The sequence below is a fragment of the Cervus canadensis genome, chromosome X (assembly GCF_019320065.1).
Source record: "Cervus canadensis isolate Bull #8, Minnesota chromosome X, ASM1932006v1, whole genome shotgun sequence".
Classification (NCBI taxonomy): Eukaryota; Metazoa; Chordata; class Mammalia; order Artiodactyla; family Cervidae; genus Cervus; species Cervus canadensis.
Window position 1 is genome coordinate 69,033,116 of NC_057419.1, and position 27,942 is coordinate 69,061,057.

Genomic DNA, 27,942 nt, shown 5'->3' on the forward strand with positions numbered 1-27,942 from the left:
AAATTTCAGACAGTCAGTGGCAGAACCAACTCCAGATCCAGATTTTCTGACTCAGAATAGTCAACTCTGCCTTGCGCCCTAGCATAAAGAAGAGTCATCTTATATAAGTATCATTTATGCAGAATTGTAGCACATTCCATGGAAGGTACCTATACTGGAGGGAATATTTTTAGGACTACACATGAATAAACCTGTCCATCTACCTGTGGTACAGTGATAACCACTTTACCCCGAAAGACATCTAATTTGTTGTTGTTCAGTCGCTAAGTCATGTCCGACTCTTTGCAACCCCATAGACTGCAGCATGCCAGGCCTCCCTGTCTGTCACTATCTCCCAGAGTTTGCTTAAATTCATGTCCATTGAGTTGGTGATACTTTCTCCTGGAGTTTGCTTAAATTCATGTCCATTGAGTTGGTGATACTTTCTAAGCATCTCATCCTCCGCCGCCCCCTTCTCCTCCTGCCCTCAGTCTTTCCTAGCATCAGGGTCTTTTCCAGAGAGTCAGCTCTTCGCATCAGGTGGCCAAAGCATTGGAACTTCAGCATCAGTCCTTCCAATGAATATTCAGGACTGATTTCCTTTAGGATTGACTGGTTTGATCTCCTTGCTGTCCAAGGGATTCTCAAAAGTCTTCTCCGGCCCCACAATTCAAAAGCATCACATAAGGTATCCAAGGCCATTCCCTTAAAATGAAATGGTTAGTTCTCTGAAAGAAAGAAAAAGGAAAATATTCCAGGGCTGCTCAGAAATCCAAAATGAATCTGGTGTTGGTGCCGGTCTTTCTGTAAGTTATCTTGACCCTCAACTAAAGGTCAGGATGAGCTTCCTTCTTTCTCTACTTTGTCATGTCTTTACTTCATACCAATCCCAAAGAAATGTGTCTATAGCTAGGGTCCCCAACCTCTGGGCCGTGGACCATTACCTCCTGTCAGATCAGTGGCAGCAAAAGCGCTTGAATCATTCCAAAACCACCCCCACGCACCCCTGGTCTGTGCAAAAACTACCTTCCACAAACTCAGTCCCTGGTACCAAAAAGGTCGGGAACTGCTGCTCTGCTGAGCTCCCCTCCTGAAAGTAGCCTCTGGTTTTCTTTGCTCTAGCGTCTCCTGTCTTCTTGCACTTCTTCTCAAAGAGCTTCAAAGAGCCATGGCTTTGTCTTCATGATCTGACTTCAGTGTTGCTTAAGGAGCCTGTAATTCACCATTTCCTGTCCTTCCTCTGAGAGAACCCAGGAAGTCATTAGTTGCCCGCCAAGCTGGCTGTATTTCCCTAGTCAAATTGGCTGCATAATTGAACAAATACAAGCACACATTTTGAGCAAATGGGAAAGGATATTGAAAACCAAGAGTGTCTTGGGTCCTTTGGACATATGTCTATGGGTACTTTGTGTTCCTTTATTCTGTAGCAAGGGCTTATCTCCAAAGGACAGCAAAGGAAGGAGGCTTGAAGATCTCCATCCCTGACTAGATATGTTACTGAATTCTGTTATTCTTATTCATGACACCTCCCCACCATCACCTTGGAAAACAGAAAATGGCTAATTAGGAAGTGTCCTGGGGGTATCTTATCTCTGTCTTTAGAATTCCGTTTCTCCCAGTTGTTGCACATAGCATTCAATAAATATTTGTTGAATAAATTAATGAATAAATGAATGGAAATGAAGATGAATTTATTTTCATTGTTACCCTCTTACATGTAGTTTTGGTGAAAACGCTTCTTAAAACCTAATTTCATAGAGAAAAGCCTTTTTGAAGCTTTTCTTCTACTTGCCTTTCAGAATACTTCCCCTTTTTAAACGTCTTTGATGAGCCCCAAGCATTGCTTTGTCATAAATTTAGAATGCTCAAAATTCATTGTCCAAATCCTAAGCCCTGCCTGTCTTCACCCTCCCCCCCAGCATTCTCTGATTCGTGGCTTATGCCACAAAGATAAGGTGAAAGCTCTGAGCAGAAGCTAAGTCTGACTCAGAATTTTCTCAATAGCATCTCTCATAAATTTGGGTGACTAGTGACTTCTACAGTCTGTAATGTTTCACTTCTGCATAATGTCACTCCCTCATACCACAGATAATTCTGATTCACCTCTTTGGTTGAGCCCAGTTAGATGTTGAGAATTTGCTCCACTGTGTGTGTGTCTTTGGCATTGCCAACTCAAAGTTTGCTTTTTTTCATGCATAGATGAAAGCCTGCAATCTCCTGGCTTAAATCTGTAGTGTCAAATTCCGAGGTATTTTTCTCTGCACTGTCTAAATGAACTCAGACTGGCTGTGAGATTCTAGGTATGACCCTGGCAATGGAAAAGGTAGCCATTGTGAAAGACAAAGCCTTGTTGTCATTCTGCTGCCTGCACATCAAATTGATTAGATTGTTCCCAAGTCTAAAAGGAGGGTAAATACTAACCAGATTCACTGCAAAGTCTACAGTTAATTAAAATGGTTAGTAGATGTTATATGACGCCAGGGGAATCTGGACTTCTAGTACCTACTCAGTACCTTTCATATATTTTGTTGTTGGGCAGCCAGTCATTATGCAGCCTAAATGTGAGTATTCCCTTGATCCTTTTCATTCCTCCAATGGCTGTGTAAGATTGTTAGTTATATTCAGAGAAATTCAAGATTGGTTACAGACACCACTGAATTAAACTAGCTGGTGATCATAATCCTGTTGCTTTCCCTTACAAATGACCTGATGACTGGGTCAGAATCGGGTGGTTTTCAATCTTCACAGTCTTAGGACGTCTTTATTCCATGTTCCTTCCTTAGGTCTTTGTGCAAGACTCACATGATGGTGAGGAGATGGCCAAGATGAAGCTAAAGGGGGTCAGGAGTGGGCATTCCACCACAGAGATGTCGGGGGGGGAGCAGCACGGGATGTTTGGAAACTGTAAACTGTGGTGTATTTTCTGTAACCAGGCAGGGAATGGGACGGGATGAAGCCAGACAGGTCAGCAAGGCCAGGTGGGGACGGACAAAGATGTGATGAGCTGCTGAGGAGTAGGGGCCTCCTGCAAGCCCCCCCACCCCGGGGTGAGCCAGGATTGATCCTGTTAGACTTATATGCATGACTCGGCAGCTGTGTGTGGATGGGGGCGGGGGGGGTGAGGACTTTGAAAAGCACAATCCTGGAAGAAGGAGTCATATAGGCAGGGAGCATGGAAGCCCAGGAAAGAGTTGATAGGGGCCTACAGGAAGGTAATAGAAAAGGGGTGAGGGATATTTTGGGGGAGGGGTGAAGCTGTGTGGCTGACTGGTTAGATAGATCTGGGGAGGGAAGAAATGAGCCCCAGTTCTGGCCGAGGCACAGCAAGTTTCGTCAGCTGGGACTGACAACTCAGGAGGAGCTGTCTACTGATGAATTGAGAGTTTGTCCCTCGATTCAGCAGGATTTATTGAGGGCCTTCCTCAAGGTTGAGTCACTGGAAGATGGTGAACGGGGTGCAGAAGATGTCGAGTTTGAGGTTCTGGTGATGTTGTTGTTTGTTGAGTTGCTAAGTCATGTCCGGCTCTTTGTGACCCTATGGGCTGTAGCCCACCAGGGCCCCCGTCCATGGAATTCTCCAGGCAAGAATACTGGAGTGGGTTGCCATTCCCTTCTCCAGGGGATCTTCCCGATCCAGGGATCGAACCTTTGTCTCCTGTATTGGCAGGCAGATTCTTTTCCACTGAGCCACCTGGGAAGCCCTTCTGGTGACATACCCGTGGACAAATGTGTGATAGGGAAAAGTGAAACTGTGAAGCTTGCAGGAGGGGTGTGGGCCAGAGAGAACAGATCTGTGAGTCAGCAGCTCACAACTGGTAGTTGAGACTGAGGGTAAATTTATCTACCCAGGGAGCACATGGCAGAAGGAGAACACTGGGCTTGGTAGAACTCTAGAAGATGTAAACACTAAAATGTTTATATAATTCCTTTTATTATTTTAGTAAGTAATTCATGCATATTATGGGAAATCCAAAGACATGTAGAGAAAAGTGAATCTTTTTCCAGCCTTGTCCTCTGGCTGTCGTTCTCCCAGCTCTCTACATATGCAAATATTTGTAATCAGTGGTTGGGATTATTTCACAGGGGGCCGTGCAGTGTTCATTTGGTCTTTTTGTTCTACTTAAAGATCCCTAATCACTTTACACATGCTGGAGGAATATGCCAGAAGAAAAGGGGAAGAGAGTTTTTCCCAGAGAAGACAGGAGGGAAAGAGGCACAAGGACACAGGAGGAGGCCTGGTTTTGAACAAGAGAAGTGAAAGTGTTATTCGCTCAGTCTTGTCGGATTCTTTATGACCCTATGGACAGTAGCCCACTAGGCTCCTCTCCCTGTGGGATTCTCCAGGCGAGAATATTGGAGTGGGTTGCCATTTCCTTCTCCAGGGGATCTTCTCAACCCAAGAATTGAACCTGGGTCTCCTGTACTGCAGGCAGATTCTTTACCATCTGAGCCACCAGGGAAACCCAATCAGGAGCACCTCTGAAAATGCTTTTGTAGGTGATGAAGTCTGGGTAAGGAACAAGGGTGAGGAAGGTGACAGTGCATGGTCACTGTCTAGTAGACATCATTGGTAGATTCTGATTCTCATAGCTGGTCTTTACAGTTTTATACGTTGGATTGGGCAGGAAAGAGCAGTATATGAGACATTTAATGATACTGGGGCCTCATGCCACTTGGAGCCCCCAGAACAAAGGGCTCCAGAACTTTTTAAGACAAAGGGAGCTAGTTTTCCCACATACATCAGACCACCAATATCTTTCATGGCAAGAGAAGCCGAAGGACATACCTACTGCATTTAATGAGTTTGCCTCAGGCTGGGAGGACAGTTGCATGGGGCAGGGTCACCATGATTCAGAGGCTCAGTTTCCAACTAAGTAACCCAGTAACCCAAGGTTCCTTCAGTTTATCCTGAGTTAATCAAAGCTCAGCGGGGTACCAGTTCATCCTATCCCATTCATGGATGTGGATGAATGATGTCGAATGACAATTTATTTCCTCCTTTATCTGAGTTCTCCCTCTTTTTAACTGTCTTGTTACACTAAATGTGTTAATGTGACCCTCAACCTTTTTGGGGAGCAGCCTGAGGTTTCCTTGAAGAAAATTTTCTTTTTCACAATAAAGATGGTTTTAATGTGCATATTATAATCCTCTGTAAACAGACTATTTAACTTAGATTCTAGTCTTTTTTTTTAAATTGAAGTATATCCGTTCATCTGCTGATTATTGTAAAGTAATTAGCCTCCAACTAATAAAAGTAAATGGAAAAATAAATAAATAATAAAATTGAAGTATAGATGATTTATAATATTGTGTTTCAGGTGTATAGCAAAGTAATTCAAGTATGTGTGTATGTGTGTACTTTTTTTCAATTATTTGCCATTATAGGTTATCACAAGATACTGTATATAGTTCCCTATGCTATACAGTAAATCCTTGTTGTTTATTTTATATATGGTAGTATCTGTTAATCCCAAACTGTACTTTATCCCTCCCCCTCTTCCCTTTTGGTAACTATAGGTTTGGTTTCTATGTCTGTGAGTCTGTTTCTGTTCTGTAAATAAGTTCATTTGTACTGTTTCTTAAATTCCATGTATAAGTGATATATTAGTCTTTGTCTGACTTCATTTAGTGTGATAATCTCTAGGTCCATCCATGTTGTTGCAAATGGCATTATTTCATTCTTTTCTCTGGCTGGGTAATATTCCATTGTGTGTGTGTGTGCCACATCTCCTTTATCCATTCATCTGTTGATGGACAACAGCATGAAGTTTTAGGTGCAAATACTCATTTTGTTTAAGTGGGAAATATATGTTTTTTAAAAATTGAAGGTATCACTCCATTTTAGGGTCTTGTATCTTAGATATCTTGTAAATGATAGCAAAAGTAAAACTGGTAAGCTTAGACCTTGGCACAGGACATTAGATAGGCATAAGGATTGCTTCGGGCTTCCCTGGTAGCTCAGCAGTAAAGAACCTGCCTGCCAACGCAGGAGACACTGGTTCAGTCCTTGGGTTGGGAAGATCCCCTGGAGAAGGAAATGGCAACCCACTCTAGTATTCTTGCCTGGAAAGTCCCATGGACAGAGGAGCCTGGCAGGCTACAGTCCATGGGGTCACAAAAGAGTCAGACACGACTTAAGTGACTGAACAACAACAAGGATTGCTTCATCTCAGAGAAAAACCTAAGTGACCCCTCCAATGATAACAGTATTCACGATTTACCAGTATAACTATTGTCTTCCTAGAACAGGCTGGATAAAAGCTGAAGTTCTTACAAGCCAGTTTCCCTTTTAGATCCTCCATGAAGACCCTCATCCTTCTTGTAGCTTTTATTACCAGACCATCGTGCTACAGTAGAACTGACTGTAGTCTTAACTTTCTTTAGTTACATTCCAAGCCTGAGGATATCATTCCACGCAACTCACCAGATAGTTAGTGAATACTTAATGTGTTTTTCAAAGTGCCAAGACTACAAAAAGGGATAAGCCTTGATTCTTACTCTCTTGGAGCTCAAAATGTAATAAAAAAAGACCTTAAAATGTAAACAACTAAGTAAAACCCAGTATTGTAAGTGCTCTGGGAGCACCGAGGGCTCAGTTCTGTCTGAGGGACTAGAGAGACCTTCACAAAGGAAGGTGAAGATAAAGGCTGAATCAGAGTTTTCCAGGCTGAGAGAAGGAGTAAGGATAGACTTCCAGTCTATTGAGACCATGAGTTATGTGTGTTCAGAGCACAGGAAGAAAAGAACAAGAGAGTAGTGGAATGGTAGCTGGAAGTCACTGTTGAAAGGGTTTTATATGTCAAACAAAGGAGTTTATATTTATCCTATAAGCAGTTGAGCAGTGAGGGCTTTTTGAGGAGGAGATGATGGAGAAAAATGATTGTAGGCAGGGAGCTAAAGCCATGGAGACTGACAGAAGGACAGTGCAACAGTTTGTTGAAAGATGGCCAGGTTCTTAACTAAGGATCCCTTACGCAAGTGAAGAAGGGCTGAAGAAATGGGAAGGTCACTGAATGAATGAGGCCAGGGAAGATGAGAGAACGAGGAATGGGGAAGCATGAATTTTTTCACTAGGGAACTGGGACATGACAAGTAAACAAAAACCATAGAACATACAAGAAAAGCTACTAAGCAGCCAAGGTCAATGGATAGAGAAAAAGAACTATGTACTGAGCGTACTGTTGTTTGCCCCAGGAGATTCAAGTGAAAATTTCCTATATTGCTTTTATGTATTTACTTTCCAAAAAGGATTTTAAAAAAACATAGCAGTAAGATTCCTATAGTAGAAATAGTAAATCAATGAACATAGTAGGGATTAGCTTAGTTGATATAATTGAGCTTCAAATTTGGTTTCAGGTTCCCTGCAGGCAGGGGGCTAAGAGGAAACAATGATTTGTCTCTCTCTCATTGTTGGATGAAAGAAGTAAAGAAACATGACTATCTTTGTTTAAACCCAGTGTTGGTTACACATCCTTGACATCAGCCCAATTGTAGTGTTCTGTGGAACTCACTTTGGTAAGAACTACAGTTCTGTTCTCATGTCTCTGCAAACGGAGCCTGGATTTTTCTCACAAAGTAACTTCTGATTTTCTCCAGTAGGGAAGTCCTACAACCCCAGAGACCAAAATGATTTAGTCTGGAAAATTCTAAGATAGGTATTGAATTATCTCCCATAAGATTAGATAATTATATGAGGGCTCTTACAGAACATCCCAATGGGAGTGACCTGGCTTTGCAATCAAACCAGCAAAAAGAAATTCTACCAAGAACTTGACAAAATTAATTTGCTATATGGAGTTCTTAATTGTTGTTAGCTGATTGACTCTTGAAATATGTATACCAAAGACAGGAACTTTGGCTTCTACAATGATTACTGTTGGAGTTTTGCTTTCTAAGTTGTTAGATGCAAAGGTTAGTTGTTACTTGAGGCCTCTCCTGGGTTGTGGTACAAAAGTATATTACCAACACGTGGGAAGATATTAGCAGGAATGCAGGTGTAACATTTATCTCAATGACATATTGAAGTATAAATTTTGAACGTATTTGAAGTATAAATTTTGAAGGAAATGGCAACCCACTCCAGCATTCTTGCCTGGGAAATCCCATGGACAGAGGAGCTTGGCAGGCTCCTTTGTGCACAGGTTCACAAAGAATACAGTCCTGTATAATGCTACATGAGGAAGCTGATTCCTTTTCTGGCACTGAAATGTTAGAGGAAGGATAAACGATGAACCTGTCAACCTTGCATGGCTTGGTACATAGCAAGGTTAAGCTCACAGTACCCATGGCTAATGGAGACATCCAGGAGACTGTGGAAAAGACAGGTCTGGAGGCTAGAAGTCTAGATTGAGGTGAGAAGTAATGGGTGGGGGAGGTGAGGTCATGGGCTTGGAGGAGGTGGAAGCCTAGAGAGAGGACAGGGTCCTCCTAGGAGGAGAGCTTATGTGGAAAGAAGACCAAGGACCTCCTGGTGTACTGGATTGGAACTGGCTATGCCCAGTTCTCCACCAGTAGCAAAGTTAGAAATGGTTTCCTGCTTTGTATTAATTATATACTTGGATGACTTCTGCAGATTATCAAACCCTCCCCTTTTTCCCCCCTGCTTTGTTAATAATTAAAGTTCTGTATCTTCAAGTCCTGGGTTACCTTTTGGTACCACTCTGTCTGCTAACTACAATTTATAGGTAAATCCATATGATTCTTTTTCTATAATTTCTGAGTAACTCCAAGTGACTGTTTCAAGGATAGAAATAACCTCTATTCTTAGCTTAAACACTGAGCATAATTCACAGCCCTTTTCCCCAGTAGTATAAGGTTTGTCTGCAGGAAACTAAACAGTATCCCACACACTAGAAGCTGAGCTGTTGAATGGCCAAGGGACTGTGTCTCACTTATCTTTCTCTCTGTAGTGCTGGGTGTAGAAATACGTGTTCGTTAAAGGAATGGATAAATGCACTTTGGACTTTTCTTGTGCCCTGCCAGATTTTTTGGCCGGTTTTCAGCTGTCTTCTTTGTTTTTCTCATGTCATATGTTATTGTTCTTTGCCCCCAATCTTTAATAAACCTATTTATTTTCTCCTTTTTAACTTTGGCGTATAGTTGATTTACAATATTGTGTTAGTCTCTGCTGTACAGTAAAATGAATCAGTTGCACATATACATATATGCACTCTTTTTTAGATTATTTTACCATACAGGTCATTCCAGAGTGTGAGTAGAGTTCCCTGTGCTATATAGTAGGTCCTTATTAGTTATCTGTTTTATATATAGTAAGTAGTCACTTCTTTTTATTGCTGAGTAGCACTCCATGATGGCTTCCCTAGTGGCTCAAATGGTAAAAATCTGCCCATTACCTGTTTTATATAAAGTTGTGTGTGTGTGTATCAGTCCCAATTATCCCTCTCCTCCCTTTCCTTCCCTGGTAACTATAAACTATTGGTTTCTGCATCTGTAACTCTATTTCTGTTTTTTAAGTTCATTTGTATCATCTTTTTTAGATTTCCCATGTAAGAGATATCATATGGTATTTGTCTTTCTCTGATTTACTTCACTTTGTATGATCATCTCTAGGTCCATCCATGTTGCTGCAAGTGGCAATATTTCATTCTTAATGGCTGAGTAGTATTCCACCGTATATGTGTACCACATCTTCTTTATCCATTCATTTGTTGGTGGACATTTAGGTTATTTCCATGTCTTGGCTATTGTAAATAGTGCTTCAGTGAACATTGGGGCACATGTATCTTTTCGAATTAAAGTTTCCTCTGGATATATGACCAGGAATGGGATTGCTGGATCATATGGTAACTCTAGTTTTTTAAGGAATCTCCATACTGGTTTTCATAGTGGCTGTACCAATTTACATTCCCACCAATAGTGTAGGAGGGTTCCCTTTTCTCCACATCCTCTCCAACATTTATTGTTTGTAGACCTTTTGATGATGGCCATTCTGAGCAGTGTGAGGTGATAACCTTGCTGTAGTTTAGATTTGCATTTCTCTGATAATTAGTGGTATTGAGCATCTTTTCATGTGCCTTTTGGCCATCTGTATGCCTTCTTTGGAGAAATGTCTATTTAGATCTTCTGCCCATTTTTTGATTAGGTTGTTTGTTTGTTGACATAGAGCTACATGAGCTGTTTGTATATTTTGGAGGTTAATCCCTTGTTAGTCACTTTGTTTGCAATATTTTCTCCCATTCTGTGGGTGGTCCCTTGTGTCATTTTCCATTCAGCTGAAAACATTTAAGTTGTTTAGGTTAACCCAGACTTGAACACTTCCTGGGATTATTTTGGGGCTCTCTTTTAAATTCATTGTCTGAAAATCCTTAGACCTGTCTGCATAGTTAATTCTGTAGGCATGTACACACCATATTTCTCTTAGGTACATGGCTTAAAGTTGATTTCTCCATAGTAGGAGAGAACACTAGAAAATTATTGATTTCATTGGGGAAATATCTTTTGTTCTATGAGAAGTAGAATTTTGAATTTAGAACTTATTTTTTATAAGAGCTTTACCAAGATATAATTCACATACCATAAAATTAACCCATTTAAAGTGTGTAAGTCCCTAATTATTAGTATATTCACAGAATTGTGTAACCATCATCATCACATAACCAACTTTACAACAATTTCCTCACCCCAAAAAGAAACCCCATACCAGTTTTCAGTCACTCTCCATTTCTTCCAAGACAACCACACTCCAGCCCTAGACATGCAGACTTTGTCTGCATGGATTTGTTTATTCTGGACATTTCATATAAATGGAATCATATAATAGGGGGTCATTTGTAACTGACTTCTTTCATGTAGCATAATATTTTCAAGGGACTCTTACGTTAGAACATGTATTAGTTCAATTGCTAAGTTGTGTCTGACTCTTTGCTACCTCATGGACTGAACCATACCAGGCTCATCTGTCCTCCCTTTTCTCCCAGAGTTTGTTCAAACTCTTGTCCATTGAGTCAGTGATGCTATCCAACCATCTCATCCTCTGCCTCCCTCTTCTTTTGTCCTCAATCTTTCCCAGCATCAGGATCTTTTCCAATGAGTTGGCTCTTCGCATCAGGTGGCCAAAGTATTGGAGTGTCAGCATCAGCATCAGTCCTTCCAATGAACATTCAGGGTTCATTGCCTTTAGGATTGACTTATTTGATCTCCTTGCAGTCCAGAGGACTCTCAAGAGGCTTCTCTAGCACCACAGTTCTAAAGCATCAATTCTTCGACACTCAGCCTTCTTTATGGTCTGACTCTCACATCCATACATGACTCCTGAAAAAACCATAGCTTTGACTATGTAGACCTTTTGTTGGCAAAGTAATGTCTCTGCTTTATAATACACTGTCTAGGTTTGTCATAGCTTTCCTTGTGAGGAGCAGCTGTCTTTTAATTTCATGACTGCAGTCACTGTACACAGTGATTCTGGCAGGAAAATAAAATCTGTCCCTGTTTCCATTTTATCACCTTCTATTTACCATGAAGTGATGGGAGCAGATGCCATGATCTTCGTTTTCTGAATGTTGAGTCTCAAGCCAGCTTTTTCACTCTCCTCTTTCACCTTCATGAAGAGGCTCTTTAGTTCCTCTTTACTTTCTGCCATTACAGTGGTGTCATCTGCATATCTGAGGTTGTTGATATTTCTCCAAGCAATCTTGATTCCAGCTTGAGCTTTATCCAGCCTGGCATTTCACATGATGCACTCTGCATAGAAGTTAAATAAGTAGGGTGACAATATGCAGCCAATTTGCATACTCCTTTCCCAATTTGCAGTTAGTTGTTCATGTCTGATTCTAACCTGATCCATATCCAGGTTTCTTGGGAGACAGGTAAGGTGTTTTGGTAGTCCCATCTCTTTTAGAATTTTCCACAGTTTTGTTGTGATCCACACAGTCAAAGGCTTTAGGGTAGTCAGTAAAGAAGAAGTAGATGTTTTTTGGAATCCTCTTGCTTTCTCCATGATCCAGCAAATGTTGCCAATTTAATCTCTGTTTCCTCTGCCTTTTCTAAACCCAGCTTGTACATCTAGAACTTCTCAGTTCCTGCTGAAACCTAGCTTGAAGGGTTTTTAGCATAACCTTGTTAGCATGTGAAATGAGCGCTATTGTATGGTAGTTTGAACATTCTTTGGCATTGCCTTCTTTGCAGTTGGAATGAAAACTGACCTTTTCCAATCCTTTGTCCACTGCCAAGTGTTGACAAATCTGTTTACTTACTGAGTGCAGCACTTTAACAGCATCATTTTAAGGATTTTTAAATAGCTCAGCTGGAATTCCATCATCGCCATTAGTTTTGTTTACAGCATGTATTAGCGCTTCATTCTTTTTTATTACTGAGTGATATTCTATCATATGGAAATACTACATTCTAAAACATTCATTTGGTAGTTGATGGACATTTGAGTTGTTTCCACTGAATGGCTATTGTGAATAGTTCTGCCATGAACTTTTGTGTATGAGTACTTGGACTTTACAGAAATGATTCTGTAGTTTCTGTCATTGTAATAGAGGAGACCATAGGATCAAATACAGCAAGAGTGTATAGCAGTGCATGCCAGGAAGTGAAAAATAGGCCAACAAGATAAATTTACTGGGAGAATTTAAGTCCAAGTCTAACTACTCACAAGGGACTCAAGGCAGGACACACAAAGCTTAAAATTATGATTCTCTTTGAGACTGTTACAGCTTTTTGCTGACCACAGACAATGAAAGTTTGATATTTTACTGTATATGTTCGAAAATTGAAACACACTTTTCCCAATGGTACTATTCCTGGAGACCAGAATTCCTCACTTCTAAAACCTTTCTAATCTTAGCATGTTTTTTGGATGGTTAAAACTAGTCACTGTCATACTTGTCTTGGGTTTTGCCTGTCTGCCTTATTTCTAGGTATAATGGGATTTTTAAAAATGAACTCTTCTTGTTTCAAACCTCCGATTAATACACTTATTCTTAGATAACATTGTGTTAGTCCTTCATCAGGAATTTGATCAAATTTGAAAATAAATCTCAGTCATTGAAGATAAAAGCAGACTAGAGTCAGTTAATACTGTCAGGTTCTATCTCATGGAACTTGAGCAAGATATAGACTGCTATGTCAAGGACAACTCCTGAGAATAGAGTATATCTAAATACATTAACCCTGTAAATTTGGTCTGAACAGTTTATTACAGTAATCTATGGATAAAATTTTATCATGTTGTCACATGCCCAGCAAATCTGGTCACATCTAAGGAAATCTCATCTTAGTGATCTTAGCTTAGTGATTTCATTTTGCCCAGATGATCAGCTGTGATACACTTTACTACAGCAAAGATGATGGAAAATACAGAGTAATTCCCAAATTCTGGGGTAGCTACAATAGTGATGACAGGGGAGGACTAGAATTAAAGAAAATATGATGAATCAACTTATAAGTGTTCTCGAGCTACCCTATATATATAAAGAGAGAGAGTGTTGTTCTTTAGTTGCTCAGTCGTGTCTGACTCTTTGCAACCCCATAGACTGTAGCCTGCCTGGCCCCTCCATCCATGGAATTTCCCAGGCAAGAATACTGGAATGGGTTGCCATTGCCTTTTCCAGGGGATCTTCCTGACCCAGCTATCAAACCTTCATCTCCTGCATTGGCAGGCTGGTTCTTTACTGATGAGCCACCAGGGAAGCATGTATATATGTGTGTGTGTGTGTGTGTGTGTGTGTGTGTGTGTGTGTGTGTGTGTTTGTATGTGTGTGTAATATATATATATTATATATATATATATAGTGCCAAGCTCAGTAGGTTTTACTAGAGTGCTGTTCTTTCAGACAGTTTAAGTGCTTTCTTTTGGTAAGTAGGGATTTCCCTGGCAGCTCAGACGGTAAAGAGTCTGCCTGCAATGTGGGAGACCCGGGTTCGATCCCTGGGTCAGGAAGATGCCCTGGAGAAGGAAGTGCAACCCACTCCAGTATTCTTGCCTGGAGAACCCCATGGATGGAGGAGCCAGGCAGGCTACAGTCCATGGGGTCACAAAGAGTCAGACATGACTGAGCGACTTCACTTTTTGGTAAGTAGCTTTCAGCACACCTGAGTTTCCAAATCCACAAAGTAGACAATACAGAGAGAAAGAAGTCATGATAATTATGAACACTTAGAATGGGCCGGGCCTGGTTCTAACAGAGCTGTACATAGAGACTGTAGACTGCACTGGCCCACTGAGCCTCCTGACATGCTAAGAGCTTAGGACAGTTTTCTAGCCTCAGCAGTTGGCATAGCCTGGCTTTGAATCAAGGTCTTTCTGACTCCCAAACCATTCTCTCAATCCCTCTTCTAATTCCGGCTTCAGCCACAGGTTGCAAAAGGGACCAAAAAGACAATGTGTCCAAAGAAAAAGTATCTCACGTTTCTTGACTTGATTCAATATTGCTTTTCAATGCAGATATCATTGGAAGAAATGGTACATGATTATAAAATCCCACTGAGGTTTATTCAGTAGGAAAGGGGTTGGAAATGAAGAGCTCTGAATGCATTACAAGGGGACAATGCTAAGAGAGAAGGATTCGAAACAAGAGCCTGGGGGTTCCTGCCATTTTTACTGTTTTGCTTAAGGCAAACCTAAAATATGCATATTTTTACTTCCCACCCTGTGAGCGGCTCCTTAATTAACACTGGTAGTGCCAAGTCATGTTAATGTCTCTTTTCCTCTGGTTGAGGGGTATTTTTGACTTTATGTTTGATAAAACTTTACAGTATAGCTTTAAATATTTCAACTATAATTGAAAAAGGCTCTGTGCAATTTCCAGTTTTTAAAATACCTCACGCTTGTGAAATGTGTCTTTGCCTTTTTTTTTTAGTAACTGCTAATTTGCCGGATTTATAGTTGCCGTAGTAGTTCTGTGTGATTTACTACATGTGCCCAAATCCACATTGGTGGATATGATTTAGCAGCTTTTAATACTGTACGAGGGTAAAGCTAGATTTCTCTGGACCTAATCTTTTTAGAGGCAAACCTTTGTAGTTGTTCTTGCTTTATGAAATAGATCTTACGTGTGCTCATGCTTTGATATACAGTTGGATGTGTTAAGACTGTTAAGACCATGATCACTGAAAAGTGATCTCCATACAACTATTTAATTACAGTAAGGAGGTTCTATTTAAAGAGTACATGAACTGCATTGAAAACACTTGATTGACAGCAGTAAATTAATCGAAATTACACAAAGATTGTTGTAATGTTCTTTATTACAACTAGCAGAGAGCTAGTTATGATTGCTAGAGGGGCCGGATGCTTTCATGTTTTCAGCACGTGGAGGTAAAGCCAATTTGATTTCTCTCTTTTCTGTCTCTTATGTCCATTAGCTAGTTAGGAAAAAAAATATTTAATGCAAATTTGTATCTGGACCACCACATTTATACACATGATGACATTAAATTAATCAGATAGATATACATAGTTGTAGAATGGGGTTTTTTTTTAAGCTCTGTGGAGAATAAATTAATAATGGATGGCAGGCTTTTTTTTTTTTTTTAGCACGACTGGCTGCAGGAAGAAATTGTGGTGACAGAAACCATGTGAAGTGAATTTGAATTAGTGTTCTTTAGGGAGATACCAGAGAAATATAATTTACAAGATAATCAAGAGCCTAAATAGATTCTCTGTGGAGTCGGCATCTGATTCCTGACATATATTCATCTATGTTGAAATGACTCCACAAATACCTTCTAACAATTAGAGAGTCAATAGAGGTGAAATGCGCATGTATAACTTCAAGAAAAGCAAAATATATATGAGTAATAATACACATCGGCTGCCAACTGTTAAAATGAGTAGATTGTATACTTGTGGTTAAGGTTTAAAATGAGTCACCTTGGAACAGTGGTATCTCATTGATCTTTTATGGGAATGCTATATCACCTACGTGCTTTATAAATACTGTGTCCAAAAAAATGTAGCATTATGATATACTTTAAAGGGTACTGACATAGATGTTTTTAAATATAAGAAAATGACTTAAGCCCTTTCGCCCTTATAAACTATTTCCCAACCCCTAAAACCACTCTGTAACCATGGCCACATTTATTAGGAAATGTATAGTAAAAGTTATCTCTAATTCAACTCTTTGAACATCAGTTTTTTCTTGGTAATCTTGAAAATTTATAAATACCTGTAAAAGAGAATTTAGACTCTAAAAACTTCATATTTTACTTGGTTTCTGGCGAACATACCTCCTTTTGAGCTATTTCTGGCCTTTTTAGTCTTTGCCATGATAGCTTGTCCTGCCTCAGAACTTCAGGGGAAAAAAGTATTCTTTCAAAATCAGGCCTGTTATTCAGCTTAATAGAAGTTTTATGTGTGCCACATATTTGTTTAGGAGAAGGTACTTGTTTGGTTCATTGGACCCTGTTGTGGTAAATTTAGATTTGAATGAGTGCTGAGGAAACCTTGATCAGATATTTACAAAATCAACATGTCCTGGTAGCTTTCTGATTAATATAATGTTAGCTTTTGCTCTGAGGCGGCGTCTTCTGCTCCTTCCATTTTTTTCCAGTGGTAGGTCATATATAGAGTGAAAAAAATTAAAAAGTCATAACTGTGCTTTAAAACAAGATAAACATCTCTGTGGACCAGAAATGGCGGATTGGGCAGTAGTATGTGGGGCTTAGTCAGTGAACTTTCAACTCCTGTTGGAATAGCAGTAATTAAAATGCAGAGTCGGACATGACTTAGTGACTAAACAACAGAATTCTCCTCACCAGCTCGGGGCACAGAGCCAGATATTTGAAATCAGGGTCCTGCCAAAACACACCTGGAGAGAGACATACATATACTCACTTATATGAAAAAGTTGAAGTGTTAATCACTCAGTCATGTCCAATTCTTTGTGACCTCATGCACTGGAGCCTGCCAGGCTCCTCTGTCCATGCAATTCTCCAGGCAAGAATACTGGAGTGTGTTGCCATGCCCTCCTCCAGGGCATCTTCCCACTGAACTCAATAGACATGGTAAACTAGGCTAGACCCAGAGGAAGTAAGGAATTGAAAAGAATTCTGAGGACTTCACTATACAAAGTAGTAAGAAAAACAGATAAATATAAATAAGCAATTAAGAAAGATAGGGAATGAACCATAAGGCTGTAAAATATACCTAGTACAAGGTTCAGAAGAAGAGAAGGGAGGAAATGGCAGAGAAGCAATAACCACCGAGAATCTTCCAGAAATGAAGAATGATGTGAGTCTTTAACGAAATGGTCTCCTGAGAGAAATTTCAAACATCTGGGAAGGCAAGAAAGGCCTGTGTAGAGCAATTGGTATTCTTTACAGCTCAGCTTTGGGAAGTCCTGACTGATTCAAATGAGTTCTCTCTGTTTTTCACTGGAAAACATAAAAACAGAAATGCAGTGTGTTGTATATATTAAACCATGGTTTCTGAACAAGGGCGCTTATAAATAACTCATTAAAGGAGAGCTTCATGGAAACCTAGGCCCAGACGAACACCTCTCTGGAAAAGGTAGATAACTTTGTGAGAAATAAGAGGTAAGACGGTAGTCGTTTGTTGTACTATTCTGAAACCCATGTCTAAAAGCAATGTTTTCAAAAAGATCATTGTGGATGACCCACTCTGGTAGAAAGAGTTTTGAATAGGATTCTACTTATAAAAAGGTGTTTTCAGTTGGGATATTTCAATGAAGGTGGATTTCTTTTAGGGGATACTTCAAGCAGAAAAAAATAGATGATAATTTCTATCAAATGAAACCCTCTGAAGAGTGGATGATGCTTCAAGTTCACAGAAACATTTAGATGATTGTCAGTTAAGTGGCCAGAAATTGGATTTAATTAACATGAGCTACTTGTGTTGGCTTACACCCAGCGGACCTATGTACAGAATCTAGCTAAGGGTAAACTTATTTTGATAAATTTCTTCTTATTACTGCTTTGTCAGAGCAGATTGCTAGGAAACAGACTACACACATAACTCTCTGTGAAGATTGATAGCAGACAGAATTTCAGTCAATACAAATAGAGTATATTTCTGTAAATGAAAAAGATCATTGATTTCCCTGCATTACTTGAAACAAATTCCTGGAAAACTGGTAACATTAGGTATAGGGTAAATCTTTGTGCATGCTAAGTCACTTCAGTCGTGTCCTGACTCTTTGTGACCCTATGGACTATAGCCCACTAGGCTCCTCTGTTCATGGGATTCTCCAGGCAAGAATACTTGAGTGGGTTGCCATGCCCTCCTCTGGGGTATCTTCCCTGGGTAGAACTTCAAACAAAAACAAAAGAGATTAGATTGGATTGAAATAAAATCTTCTTTGGTGTGGAGGTCCAGCATTTTGAAACTGGGTGTTCTGGAAGATGTGCCATCCCTGAGGAATGCTCATTCCAGGTATGGAGCAACAGAAAACATTTTCCTAAGAGGAAAAACCCTCTTGCAAAACAAGAGCCTCTGGAGACACAGGTTTGATCCCTGGGTCAGGAAGATCCCCTGGAGTAGGAAATGGTAACACGCTCCAGTATTCTTGCCTGGGAAATCCCATGGACAGAGAAGCCTGGCAGGCTATAGTCCATGGGGTCGCAGAGAGTCAGACACGATTGAGCACACACCGATAACAGGAAGCCTGATCATGAGATTATTTTTCCTCCTCCAACTGGACAAGGGAAAAACTCTTCTTGACTGCTCACTACTTCTCATGTCCTTTCCCATTGATAGAGATCTTCCACCTTTGTGGCTAGGACATTCTCTAACCCAATGAAATAACATCTGTGAACAATAGAAATCTACCATCCTATTTTGGTGTTCATTATATCTGGAAGAAGGATACCAAGAGTTCTAATCATTTGCTGGGTACCAAATAACAGAAGTGCCCTCCGTTGGCATTCTCAACAATTTGAAAGCAAGAAGGAAACCCATACTCCTAAATGTCTCTATTAAAAAACATAAAAAGAAAGGACTTAAGTATTCAACTTAAAAGCTAGGGGAAAAACACAGTAAGTTATAGGAGATTATTTGACATAAAAGGCGCCTGGGGTAACTGAAAAGCTTAACCACATTCCTGATGTAAAGACTCAATAATGCAAAGTCAGCTGTTTCCATTTTATTCTATACATTCAGTGTCACTCAAACCCTAAATGTCAACAAGGATTTTCCTGGAATAGGAAATCTTGACTCTAAAATCATAGAGGTGATCAAAGAGGTATGAAGAACCAAGACAATTTTATGGCAGAACGAAGTGGGAGTGAGAAGGCCTACCAGACCACAAGATATTCATGGCCATAATGTGGAATTCACACAGGGACACACAGATAATAAACCAACCACAGAGAATAGAGACCTCCGAAGCACACTTGTGTATTTATGGGTGCTTGATGGACTGTAAAAATGCCATCGAAATCAGTGGGAGTCGGGGAAAGGTGGACTATACAAGGCACAGGGCTGGCTTAATAAGTTATCTACGTCAGGGGGAGTCAAGTTAGATTTCATGTTCACACCAAACAAAAGATTCTGGGTTAAGTTGTAAATGTGAAAAACAGAGTTGTTAACTATAAAATGTAGGTGTACGGGAGATTTTCTTAAAACATGACACACAGAAAACATGGAGGAATGTTTTGAAATTAAAAATCATTGTAGAATAGGATGCCAAGAGTAAAGGTCAAAATCAGCTGTACTAATATTTGGCCAAGAGATAGTATTTGCTATGCTATAATTGGCAATAAATAAGCATCTAGAACATATCCAGAATTTGCATAAGAAAAAGACTACCCAGTAGGGAAACAGGTACGGAAACATTAAAAGCCAACTAAGATGAAAAATGTTCATCCCCTGGGAATTCCCTGGCTGTCCAGTGATTCTGTGCTTTCACTGCCAAGGGTGCGGGTTTGATCCCTGGTCAGGGAACTGAGATCCCATGATCTGTGTGGCACAGCCAAAAAAAGGTCAGCCTCACCAATAAAACGTACCCGTCACCCGAAACTTACATGTTTGGTAATGCCAAGTATTTGATGAAGATGTGGCCAAATGGAAAACCTCACTCACTGCTGGTGGGAGAACGAATTGGTATAAAAACACTTAGGAGAGCAGTTTGGTGATCTTTGGCAATGTTGGTGGTGGTGCTGGAACCCAACAATTTTATATCTACATTTATTCTGTAAAGAATCTCTCAAACAGGTATTCAAGGAGACCAGTAGAAGGAAATTCGTTGTGTCGCTGTTTGTATTAGGGAAAAGTTGGGAACAACCTAAATGGTCTTTGACAGGAGAATGTTGATGGCATATTCAAGCTGCCAAAGAATGTTGAAGGCAAAAAGCAACTCTTAGAATGGGATGTACATGCTTCAACAAAGTTCTTAAAGTTTAGGAACATGCTATGTTAAATAATGCTATTAGATTGAATCACATGAAACAGCCATTTATGTAGGTTTAAAAAAGCTGAATATCACTGTCTTTATTAAGTTCAACCTAGTAATGATGGATATCATGGTAATGATGGACATGGAACTCAGGATGGCATTATCTCCTTAGGGGTAGCGGTGAGCAGGGAACTGACATAATAAGGAGAACTTGTGGGGACGCTTCAGCTGTAACTGTCATATTTTATTTCTTCACAATTTTGAAGAAAATATGGCATATGTTAAGTTTATTAAAGCACCATGGTGGGTACATGGGTACACTTTTACTATGTTCTTCTACCATGCTGTTGAAAATATTTGATGATTTGTTTAAGCAAACCCAAGTGTCAATAGAAGTATAAGAATTATAATCTGATGACAGTCTAAGGCAATATTTACACAATGATTAACTCCTTTGCTGCTTAATTATGTAAACATAGCACTCACAAGGCTTTTAAGTATAGAAGATTGAAAAGCATCTCCCCTCACACACACCGGGCAGACGCTTCAAACTTTATTTTGTTTTTTGTTTTTGTTTTTTTTTCTTTAAGCATTGCTAAAATCGTCATCATAAAAACCATTCATTAAGTGCCTCTCTTTTGCTTGCTATTGTGTTTGGTGGCGGTCAGAAATATCTCTCTGCCATTAGTATAAGAAATCTGGTGATGATATTCAACTTCCTTTTTCTTGTTTTTTCCCTTGTTTTTTTCCCCCACTTCTTTGATGCCGAATAGGAATCTGCAGGCAGAATATGATCGTCTCAAGGAGCAGCATGAACATAAAGGCCTGTCCCCACTGCCGTCCCCTCCTGAGATGATGCCCACCTCGCCACAGAGTCCCCGGGATGCTGAGCTCATTGCTGAGGCCAAGCTACTGCGTCAACACAAAGGCCGCCTGGAAGCCAGGATGCAAATCCTGGAAGACCACAATAAACAGCTGGAGTCCCAGTTACACAGGCTCAGGCAGCTGCTGGAGCAAGTGAGACACCCCTCTCTCTAACATGGGATCTTTACAAAAATCCACTTTCCCCTCTTACAACTAAGAACCAGAACTCTCAGTCCTTTTCAGAAATGCAGCAAACATTGATTTGGTCATTATTCAGTGTGTGTTTTGCCAAGTGCTAGATAGCAAGGGATATAAGAATAGGAATGAAATGAGCATGTCGTTTTATGTTGCTGCCAGATTGTGTCCTATGAAAATGTGTTTTATTTGACCAATTTAAAATTCATCATGGGAAAAAAAATGCAGAAAGGTTTCCACTGGTATCCGAAAGTGAAATTTTTACCTCTTGAAAATCAGGAGCTCTCTTTTTTGTAGTTACTCTTATTTTGTGGTATGCCTTTGGTTCCTTTTGATAATCCCTAAAATATAATTTAAGTGGCCGTTGAAAATGTAGCAGGATATTGCACTGTAGGAGACCCTTCCCTGCACATAGTCCTGGCTTTCTGGGAATTATAAATTTTGAGATATGGTCTCTCCATCTTATTGCATAATACTTCACAAAAGTATGAATTTTCCATTACATTTTTGTGGTCTCATATGGGCTTCCCTGATAGCTCAGTTGGTAAAGAATCTGCCTGCAATGCAGGAGACCCCAGTTCAATTCCTGGGTCGGGAAGATCCACTGGAGTAGGGATAGGCTGCCCACTCTAGTATTCTTGGGCTTCCCTTGTGGCTCAGCTGGTAAAGAATCCACCTGCAATGCGGGAGACCTGGGTTCAATCCCTGGGCTGGGAATATCCCCTGGAGAAGGGAAAGGTTACCCACTCCAGTATTCTGGCCTTGAGAATCACATGGACTGTATAGTCCATGGGGTCACAAAGAGTTGGACACTACTGAGCGACTTTCACTTGCACTTCATATGATTTCACCATTCTCACATGACCTTCTACATCTTTCAGTTAGTGTAATGATTTTTTTCTATCTTATTCCACTGTAGCTGTAATGTCTTTCAAACTTTTGAGGGGTTATGATTCAAATACAAAGATAGTATCCATGGATCTTATCAACTGTAAACTTTCCCAACTTTAACTGTCTGTGGGAGATTTCTAATTAGGAAAAGTCATAATTTCAGATTCTTGAGTGTCTATAATGGGTTTAAATTTATGTATTTGTTTGAGTGTTTATTATGGAAAATAATTCTATTTTCTTTGGATGCCTTAGCCCCAGGCCGAGGCCAAGGTGAATGGCACAACGGTGTCCTCTCCTTCTACCTCTCTTCAGAGGTCAGACAGCAGCCAGCCTATGCTGCTCCGGGTGGTTGGCAGTCAAACTTCAGAATCCATGGGTAAGTGTCTGTCTTAGCTACTCTTGGATTTTGCCATCTCTTAAGGTCTGGAAATGGTGAACTATTTGCAGCAACTTTTAAATTGCCTGCTCAATTATTTAATGTCAGTTATGGACCAGAGGTTGTCATGAATGCCTTAGGGGTACAGAGATGAAAGACACAGTCCCCTCACCCTCTAAGGTCTGGCTGTTCAGTTACTAGAATAAGGCCACGTGGTATTAGTTTCAGTCCTTTGGGAGATCTGAAAAGGATTTTTGATGAATTGATATCTGTGAAGGGTTCAGAAGGATGGAGGAGGAACTGAGCATTTGTTGAAGATGGAGAGATGAAGGCCAAGGACAGGAAAGAGCCAGGGTTCCAGACATTAGAAAGATAGGATCCCGGCAGGAGTGGGGGAAAGTAAGGCCGCAGAGGAAGGTTAGGGTCACAATGTAGTGACGTGAATACTGGGCAGAGGTGTTTGGTCAGGGTCACAGAGCCACTGAGAATCATTTAGCAGGTAAGAAATAGCTGTAGAGATGTACTCTGGCAGCTTTATCTGTCCCAGAGTAAAACTTCTATAGTTTGAAAGACTAGTGAGAAGGCAGTCACAAAGGCCAAGTTATGGGACTTCTGAGGCTGCTTAAGAGATGTCTGGGATGGGATAGGAGGAGATGACTGTGACTTATTTGAAAGTAGAGTACCCAAGACCAGGGGTCTGACTGGAAGATGTAAGGAAAGGAGGGGAGAGGACTTGGTTGGAAGAAGATGGTGATCCTTTTGAAGGTGGAGGTCCTGTCTTTGAGGAGGTGGTAAAGGGCAATCTGGAGAGATTTGAGGGTGAACCTCACAGAATGGGGAGCTGAAAGGTATGAGAGGAGAAATATAACACAGGGGCATGGTTTCAGGGCCTTGGGGAAGACCTCCATTTAGTTGATGGGGGGAGTAGTGTTGGAAGGTGTAGACACACCAAGTCATATTCTCCAGACTGAGAAGGAACGTTAAGACCAAACAGTGAAGCAGGTAACTCCATAAATGAAAGCCAGCTTTCATTTCTTTTGTGAAGGAAGAGGAGATGTTTGAAGTTGTTTTCCCAGCTTTGCCACACCGCAATGATTTAGGGCATTGGCTGTTCTTGCCTCCACCTGAGATCTGAATCGAGCTAATCGACTGTTGGGACTGTAAGCAATAGCTCAGCATCTGAAAACATATGCCTTTGTAAAGTCCTTACATTCCCAAAACAATGGAGTTTTAGTATGTCTGTTGTTATTTCCTACTGCAGGATTTTCTCTTTTTTTGAAGTAAGCCCAGCCTGAGAAGCTAAGTCGCATATTTGAGAGGTGAGATGCAAAGCCCTGGGTGCTTAGAAGTATTAATTATTTAGACCTGTCACCATGAGCCCGGAGGCAGCATGCCTATGAAAGCACCCAAATTCACCTCAGGCCATCGGCCTGATGATTTGTGGAGCTCAGAGAATCGTGGCAGACTTAAATACAAGGACAGAAGTGCATTTGCCAGTGGCTGAGTTAGGCTAAGAGATAACTTGCCAGTGTCAAATGGATAGGCTCTATTGTTAGTAAGCTTGTTCTCTGAAGAGACTGAGTGCAGAGGTGATTCCCCCCCACCCCACTGTTGCTGTTCATTTGCTAAGTTGTGTCAACTCTTTGTGAACACATGGACTGCAGCACACCAGGCTTCCCTGTCCTTCACTAACTCCCTGAATTTGCTTAAATTCATGTCCATTGAGTCCTCACTGTAAAGAAGGGGGCAGGGAAAGACCCTCTTCTTGAGAGATGCACATGTATTAAAATAAATGCAGTGTGTGTCCTCATGCTTTGAAGCTCCAAGGTGTGATAAGGCTGGGATTTGCTGAACCATACTCTGGTAGAATGCCACATTCTTGTAATATATAACCCCAGGACTCTGGAAAGAGAAGTACAGGTGAAGTCATACTGGGTGATCTATCTAATGAGTTGGAGTGTTTCCTCAAACCATGACATACTTACCAATGGTAAGTCTCTGTGTACCATGTGGGTGTTCTATACATTTTTTTTTAAATGGGATGGTGTGCTGTGAAGCTCACATTATGTTTTAAAATAAGACAAATAGAAATGGACAAAGTCTGTCTTCCTAACAACTTATCTCTGACTCCTTAACTTGTACCCAATCATTCTTTTTAAAGAACATTTTGTATTTTGTTTGTTTACACAATGTTAAAAGTTTCCTTCCCTGCTTAGAACAATTTCAAACTTAGGGCAGAATTGCAGGTTAGTCAACATTTTGCCAATTTGCTGTATTTATTTATGTTTGTTAACATCTTTGAGTCTGTGTGTGTATGTGTGTGTGTGTGTATATATACTGTATATATTCCTGTTTTATGTGCATTATAGTTTTACTCATTGAATGACTATATTTCATACATAGTAACATTTCATCCCTCAACATTTTAAGATGTATCTTCCAAGGTGAAAAATATTTTCTTACATAGTCACACTCAGGAAATTAACACTGATATACCACTATTATCTAATAGATAATTTAGATTCAGATATCCCCCATTCTGCCAATAATATTCTTTCTATTAATAGCCTTTTATCTTTTTTCATTTAGAAGCCAATGAAAGGTCACCCTTGGCATCTAGTTGTCATGTCTCTTGAGTTTCCTCTAATCTAGAACACTCCCCCAGCCTCTTCAGATGTTGCAGGACACTGGCATTTCAGAAGAGGTCAGGCTAGTTGTTGTGTAGAATGTTTCTCACTGGGGATTTGCCTGCTTGTATACTCCCAATTGGATTCACGCTAAGTATCTTATGCCAGATTACCACATAGGTGATGTTGTGTCCTCAGCACATCACTTCAAGGCTTTTTCTCAAGATTGCCAGCTAGACCTCTCCCGTGAATATGTTCTGGATAAAATCAGATAAAAATAGAACACACTCTGAAATCACGGTCAGCCTCCAGAACATCTCTCCCACTGTCTAAACTGTGCATAGGTACCAGTTTTCTGCATTTTCTTCCTTTACCTACCTGCCTTCTTTTTTTTTAGCTTCATTCAGGTGTAAATGATAAAGATATACTTTTAATGTATACATCTTGATAAATTTGAGCATGTGTGTGTGTGTATGTATATATATATGTATACACACACACATATATATACACACACACACCCATGGGCTTCCCTGGTGGCCCAGTGGTAAAGAATCCCGCCTGCCAATGCAGGAGACACGGGTTCAGTCCCTGGGTAGGGAAGTTCCCCTGGAGGAGGAAATGGCAAGCCACTCCAGTATTCTTACCTGGAGAAGCCCATGGACAGAGGAGCCTGTTGGGCTACAGTCCATTGCAAAGAGTTGGACACAACTGAGCAACATGATACCATCATCATAAGCAAGGTACTAAATTCTTCTGTCTTTCTCTCTTTCTTTCCTTCCATTTTACTCCTTTACCATGATATTCAAAATCCACCCTCCTGTACCAGTCAGTTTTTTTCTCCCTAGTTAAGTACTTAACCTCCTTAAAAGCAACAACTAAGTCTTGCTCATTTTCTTTCCCAATTGATCACCTTTTATGCAACAAGCATTCAGTAAAATGCCTCTTGAATGAATATTTTCAAAGTCAAGCACAGTATACCATTATGTAGATATAGAACGATTCACACACTGAGAAAGTTTCACTGGAGTTTCTGGATCAAGATGACAACATAAGATCCTGAACTTCCCTCCTCGCACACAAACACAGAATCTACAACTCCACACTGAATAGTTCCCTCTCAAAGACATTCAGGAAATAGCTGAGTGAGTCCTATACATAAACATGGGACAACCAAAAAAGCCCACATCCAGCATGTAGGAGATGTAGAAAACAAACCGAATGGTTACCAGGGAAGTTGGGAGGTTGGGACTGGCATATACACACTGCCATATATAAAACAGATAATCAGGGCTTACTGTATAGCACAGGGAATTCTACTCAGTGCTCTGGAATGACCTATGTGGGAAAAGTATCTAAAAAAGAGTGGATGGATGTATAACTGATTCACTTGTCTGTATACCTGAAGCTAAGAACATTGTAACGCAACTCTACTCCAATAGAAGCGAACTGAAAACAACATAGGAGAGTCTGAGCCACAGTCTTGCTGTGAACCCCATCCCGGTCATGGTGACACACAACCAGGAAGGAACTCACAACTATTAGCTTCTCTCTGAGTAGTAAAGGTTTGAGCCCCAGCTCTTAATATGTCCTTCTACCTGAGTGATGGGCTCTCCAAACATCTAACACCCATGAAGTCCAGAAAGCCAGAGTGAACAGAGACAGTACTTACAGGGGGACTCACCATGCCTCACACTGCCCCTGGCCAACTGCACAGCATAAAGGCAACAGGCTGCAATGCACCCAGTCTTTCCATGAAAGAGGCTCATTTGTCTATATCTTAAAAGCCTCAGCCTGAAGAGGCAGGCTTCTAATTTAACACACATCCAGGGGCTGACTTCCATACTCTCCAGAGATGACGTAGGCCAGCTAGTGCCGTCTCCCCACTCCTGCCTCGCTCCAGGTCATGGGTATCTCCCGGAAAGGAGCTTGTGTGCATATCTGCCGTTCTGGTAGTCCGTGGGGGCTTATGTTCACAGCTCAGTGAAATGGTAGCATACCAAAAGGGAAAAAACAAAAAACAGCAGTTTTTAAATAGCTAGCTATCTTCCCAGAGCTCAGTGCAGAGGGAGCATACAGAAACTTACATCTCCCAGTCTTTCCCTAAAAGACGTCTATTTACAGACTTTAAAAAGCTGTTGCCAGAGGCTCAGTCTTCCACTCATCTTGCATCTAAGTGCTGACTGAAATCCTCCTCCCCTTTGGAACACTGACAGGTCTGGGCACACCCTCAACTACAGAGGCAGTAAGAACAAATAAGCCTCCTTGGACAATCACGAGAGTTTCAGAGATGATCAAGAGGTAGGGCAGAGCTGAAAAATAAGGCTCATCTCCTACCTGAGATCACCCCTTCAAGATGGGAGGGGTAACTTGTAGCTAATGCATAGAAACCAACAGAAAGGGACAAGGAAAAGGGGAAAAAAAGAGAAACATGTTTCAAAGAAAAGAACACGCTAAAACCTCAAAAATGACCTTAAAGAAATTGAGATAAGTGTTTTCCAAATAAAGATTACAAAACAGCAAAGAGATGCCCATCAAGGTCAGGAAAACAATGCACAAAGTGAAAATTCCGACAAAGACAGAAAATACAAATGACAAAGCAATAAATACAGTAACAGAACTGATAAATACAATAGAGGCATTCAGCAGTGGACTAGATGAATTGGGAATAAAAGATGAGCAAACTCAA

At 40.6% G+C, this 27,942-nt stretch overlaps 1 protein-coding gene across 14 annotated transcripts in view; it reads left to right on the forward strand.

Annotated features, from left to right (window-relative positions):
- Window positions 1–27,942, forward strand: part of DMD (dystrophin) — a 2,532,480-nt gene that overhangs the window by 2,473,940 nt on the left and 30,598 nt on the right. For all 14 annotated transcript variants that reach the window (XM_043457704.1, XM_043457699.1, XM_043457698.1 and 11 more), the window contains 2 exons: window positions 21,074–21,317; window positions 22,503–22,626. In XM_043457704.1, coding sequence (XP_043313639.1) covers window positions 21,074–21,317; window positions 22,503–22,626 — 368 coding nt within the window. The remainder of the gene's footprint in view (window positions 1–21,073; window positions 21,318–22,502; window positions 22,627–27,942) is intronic.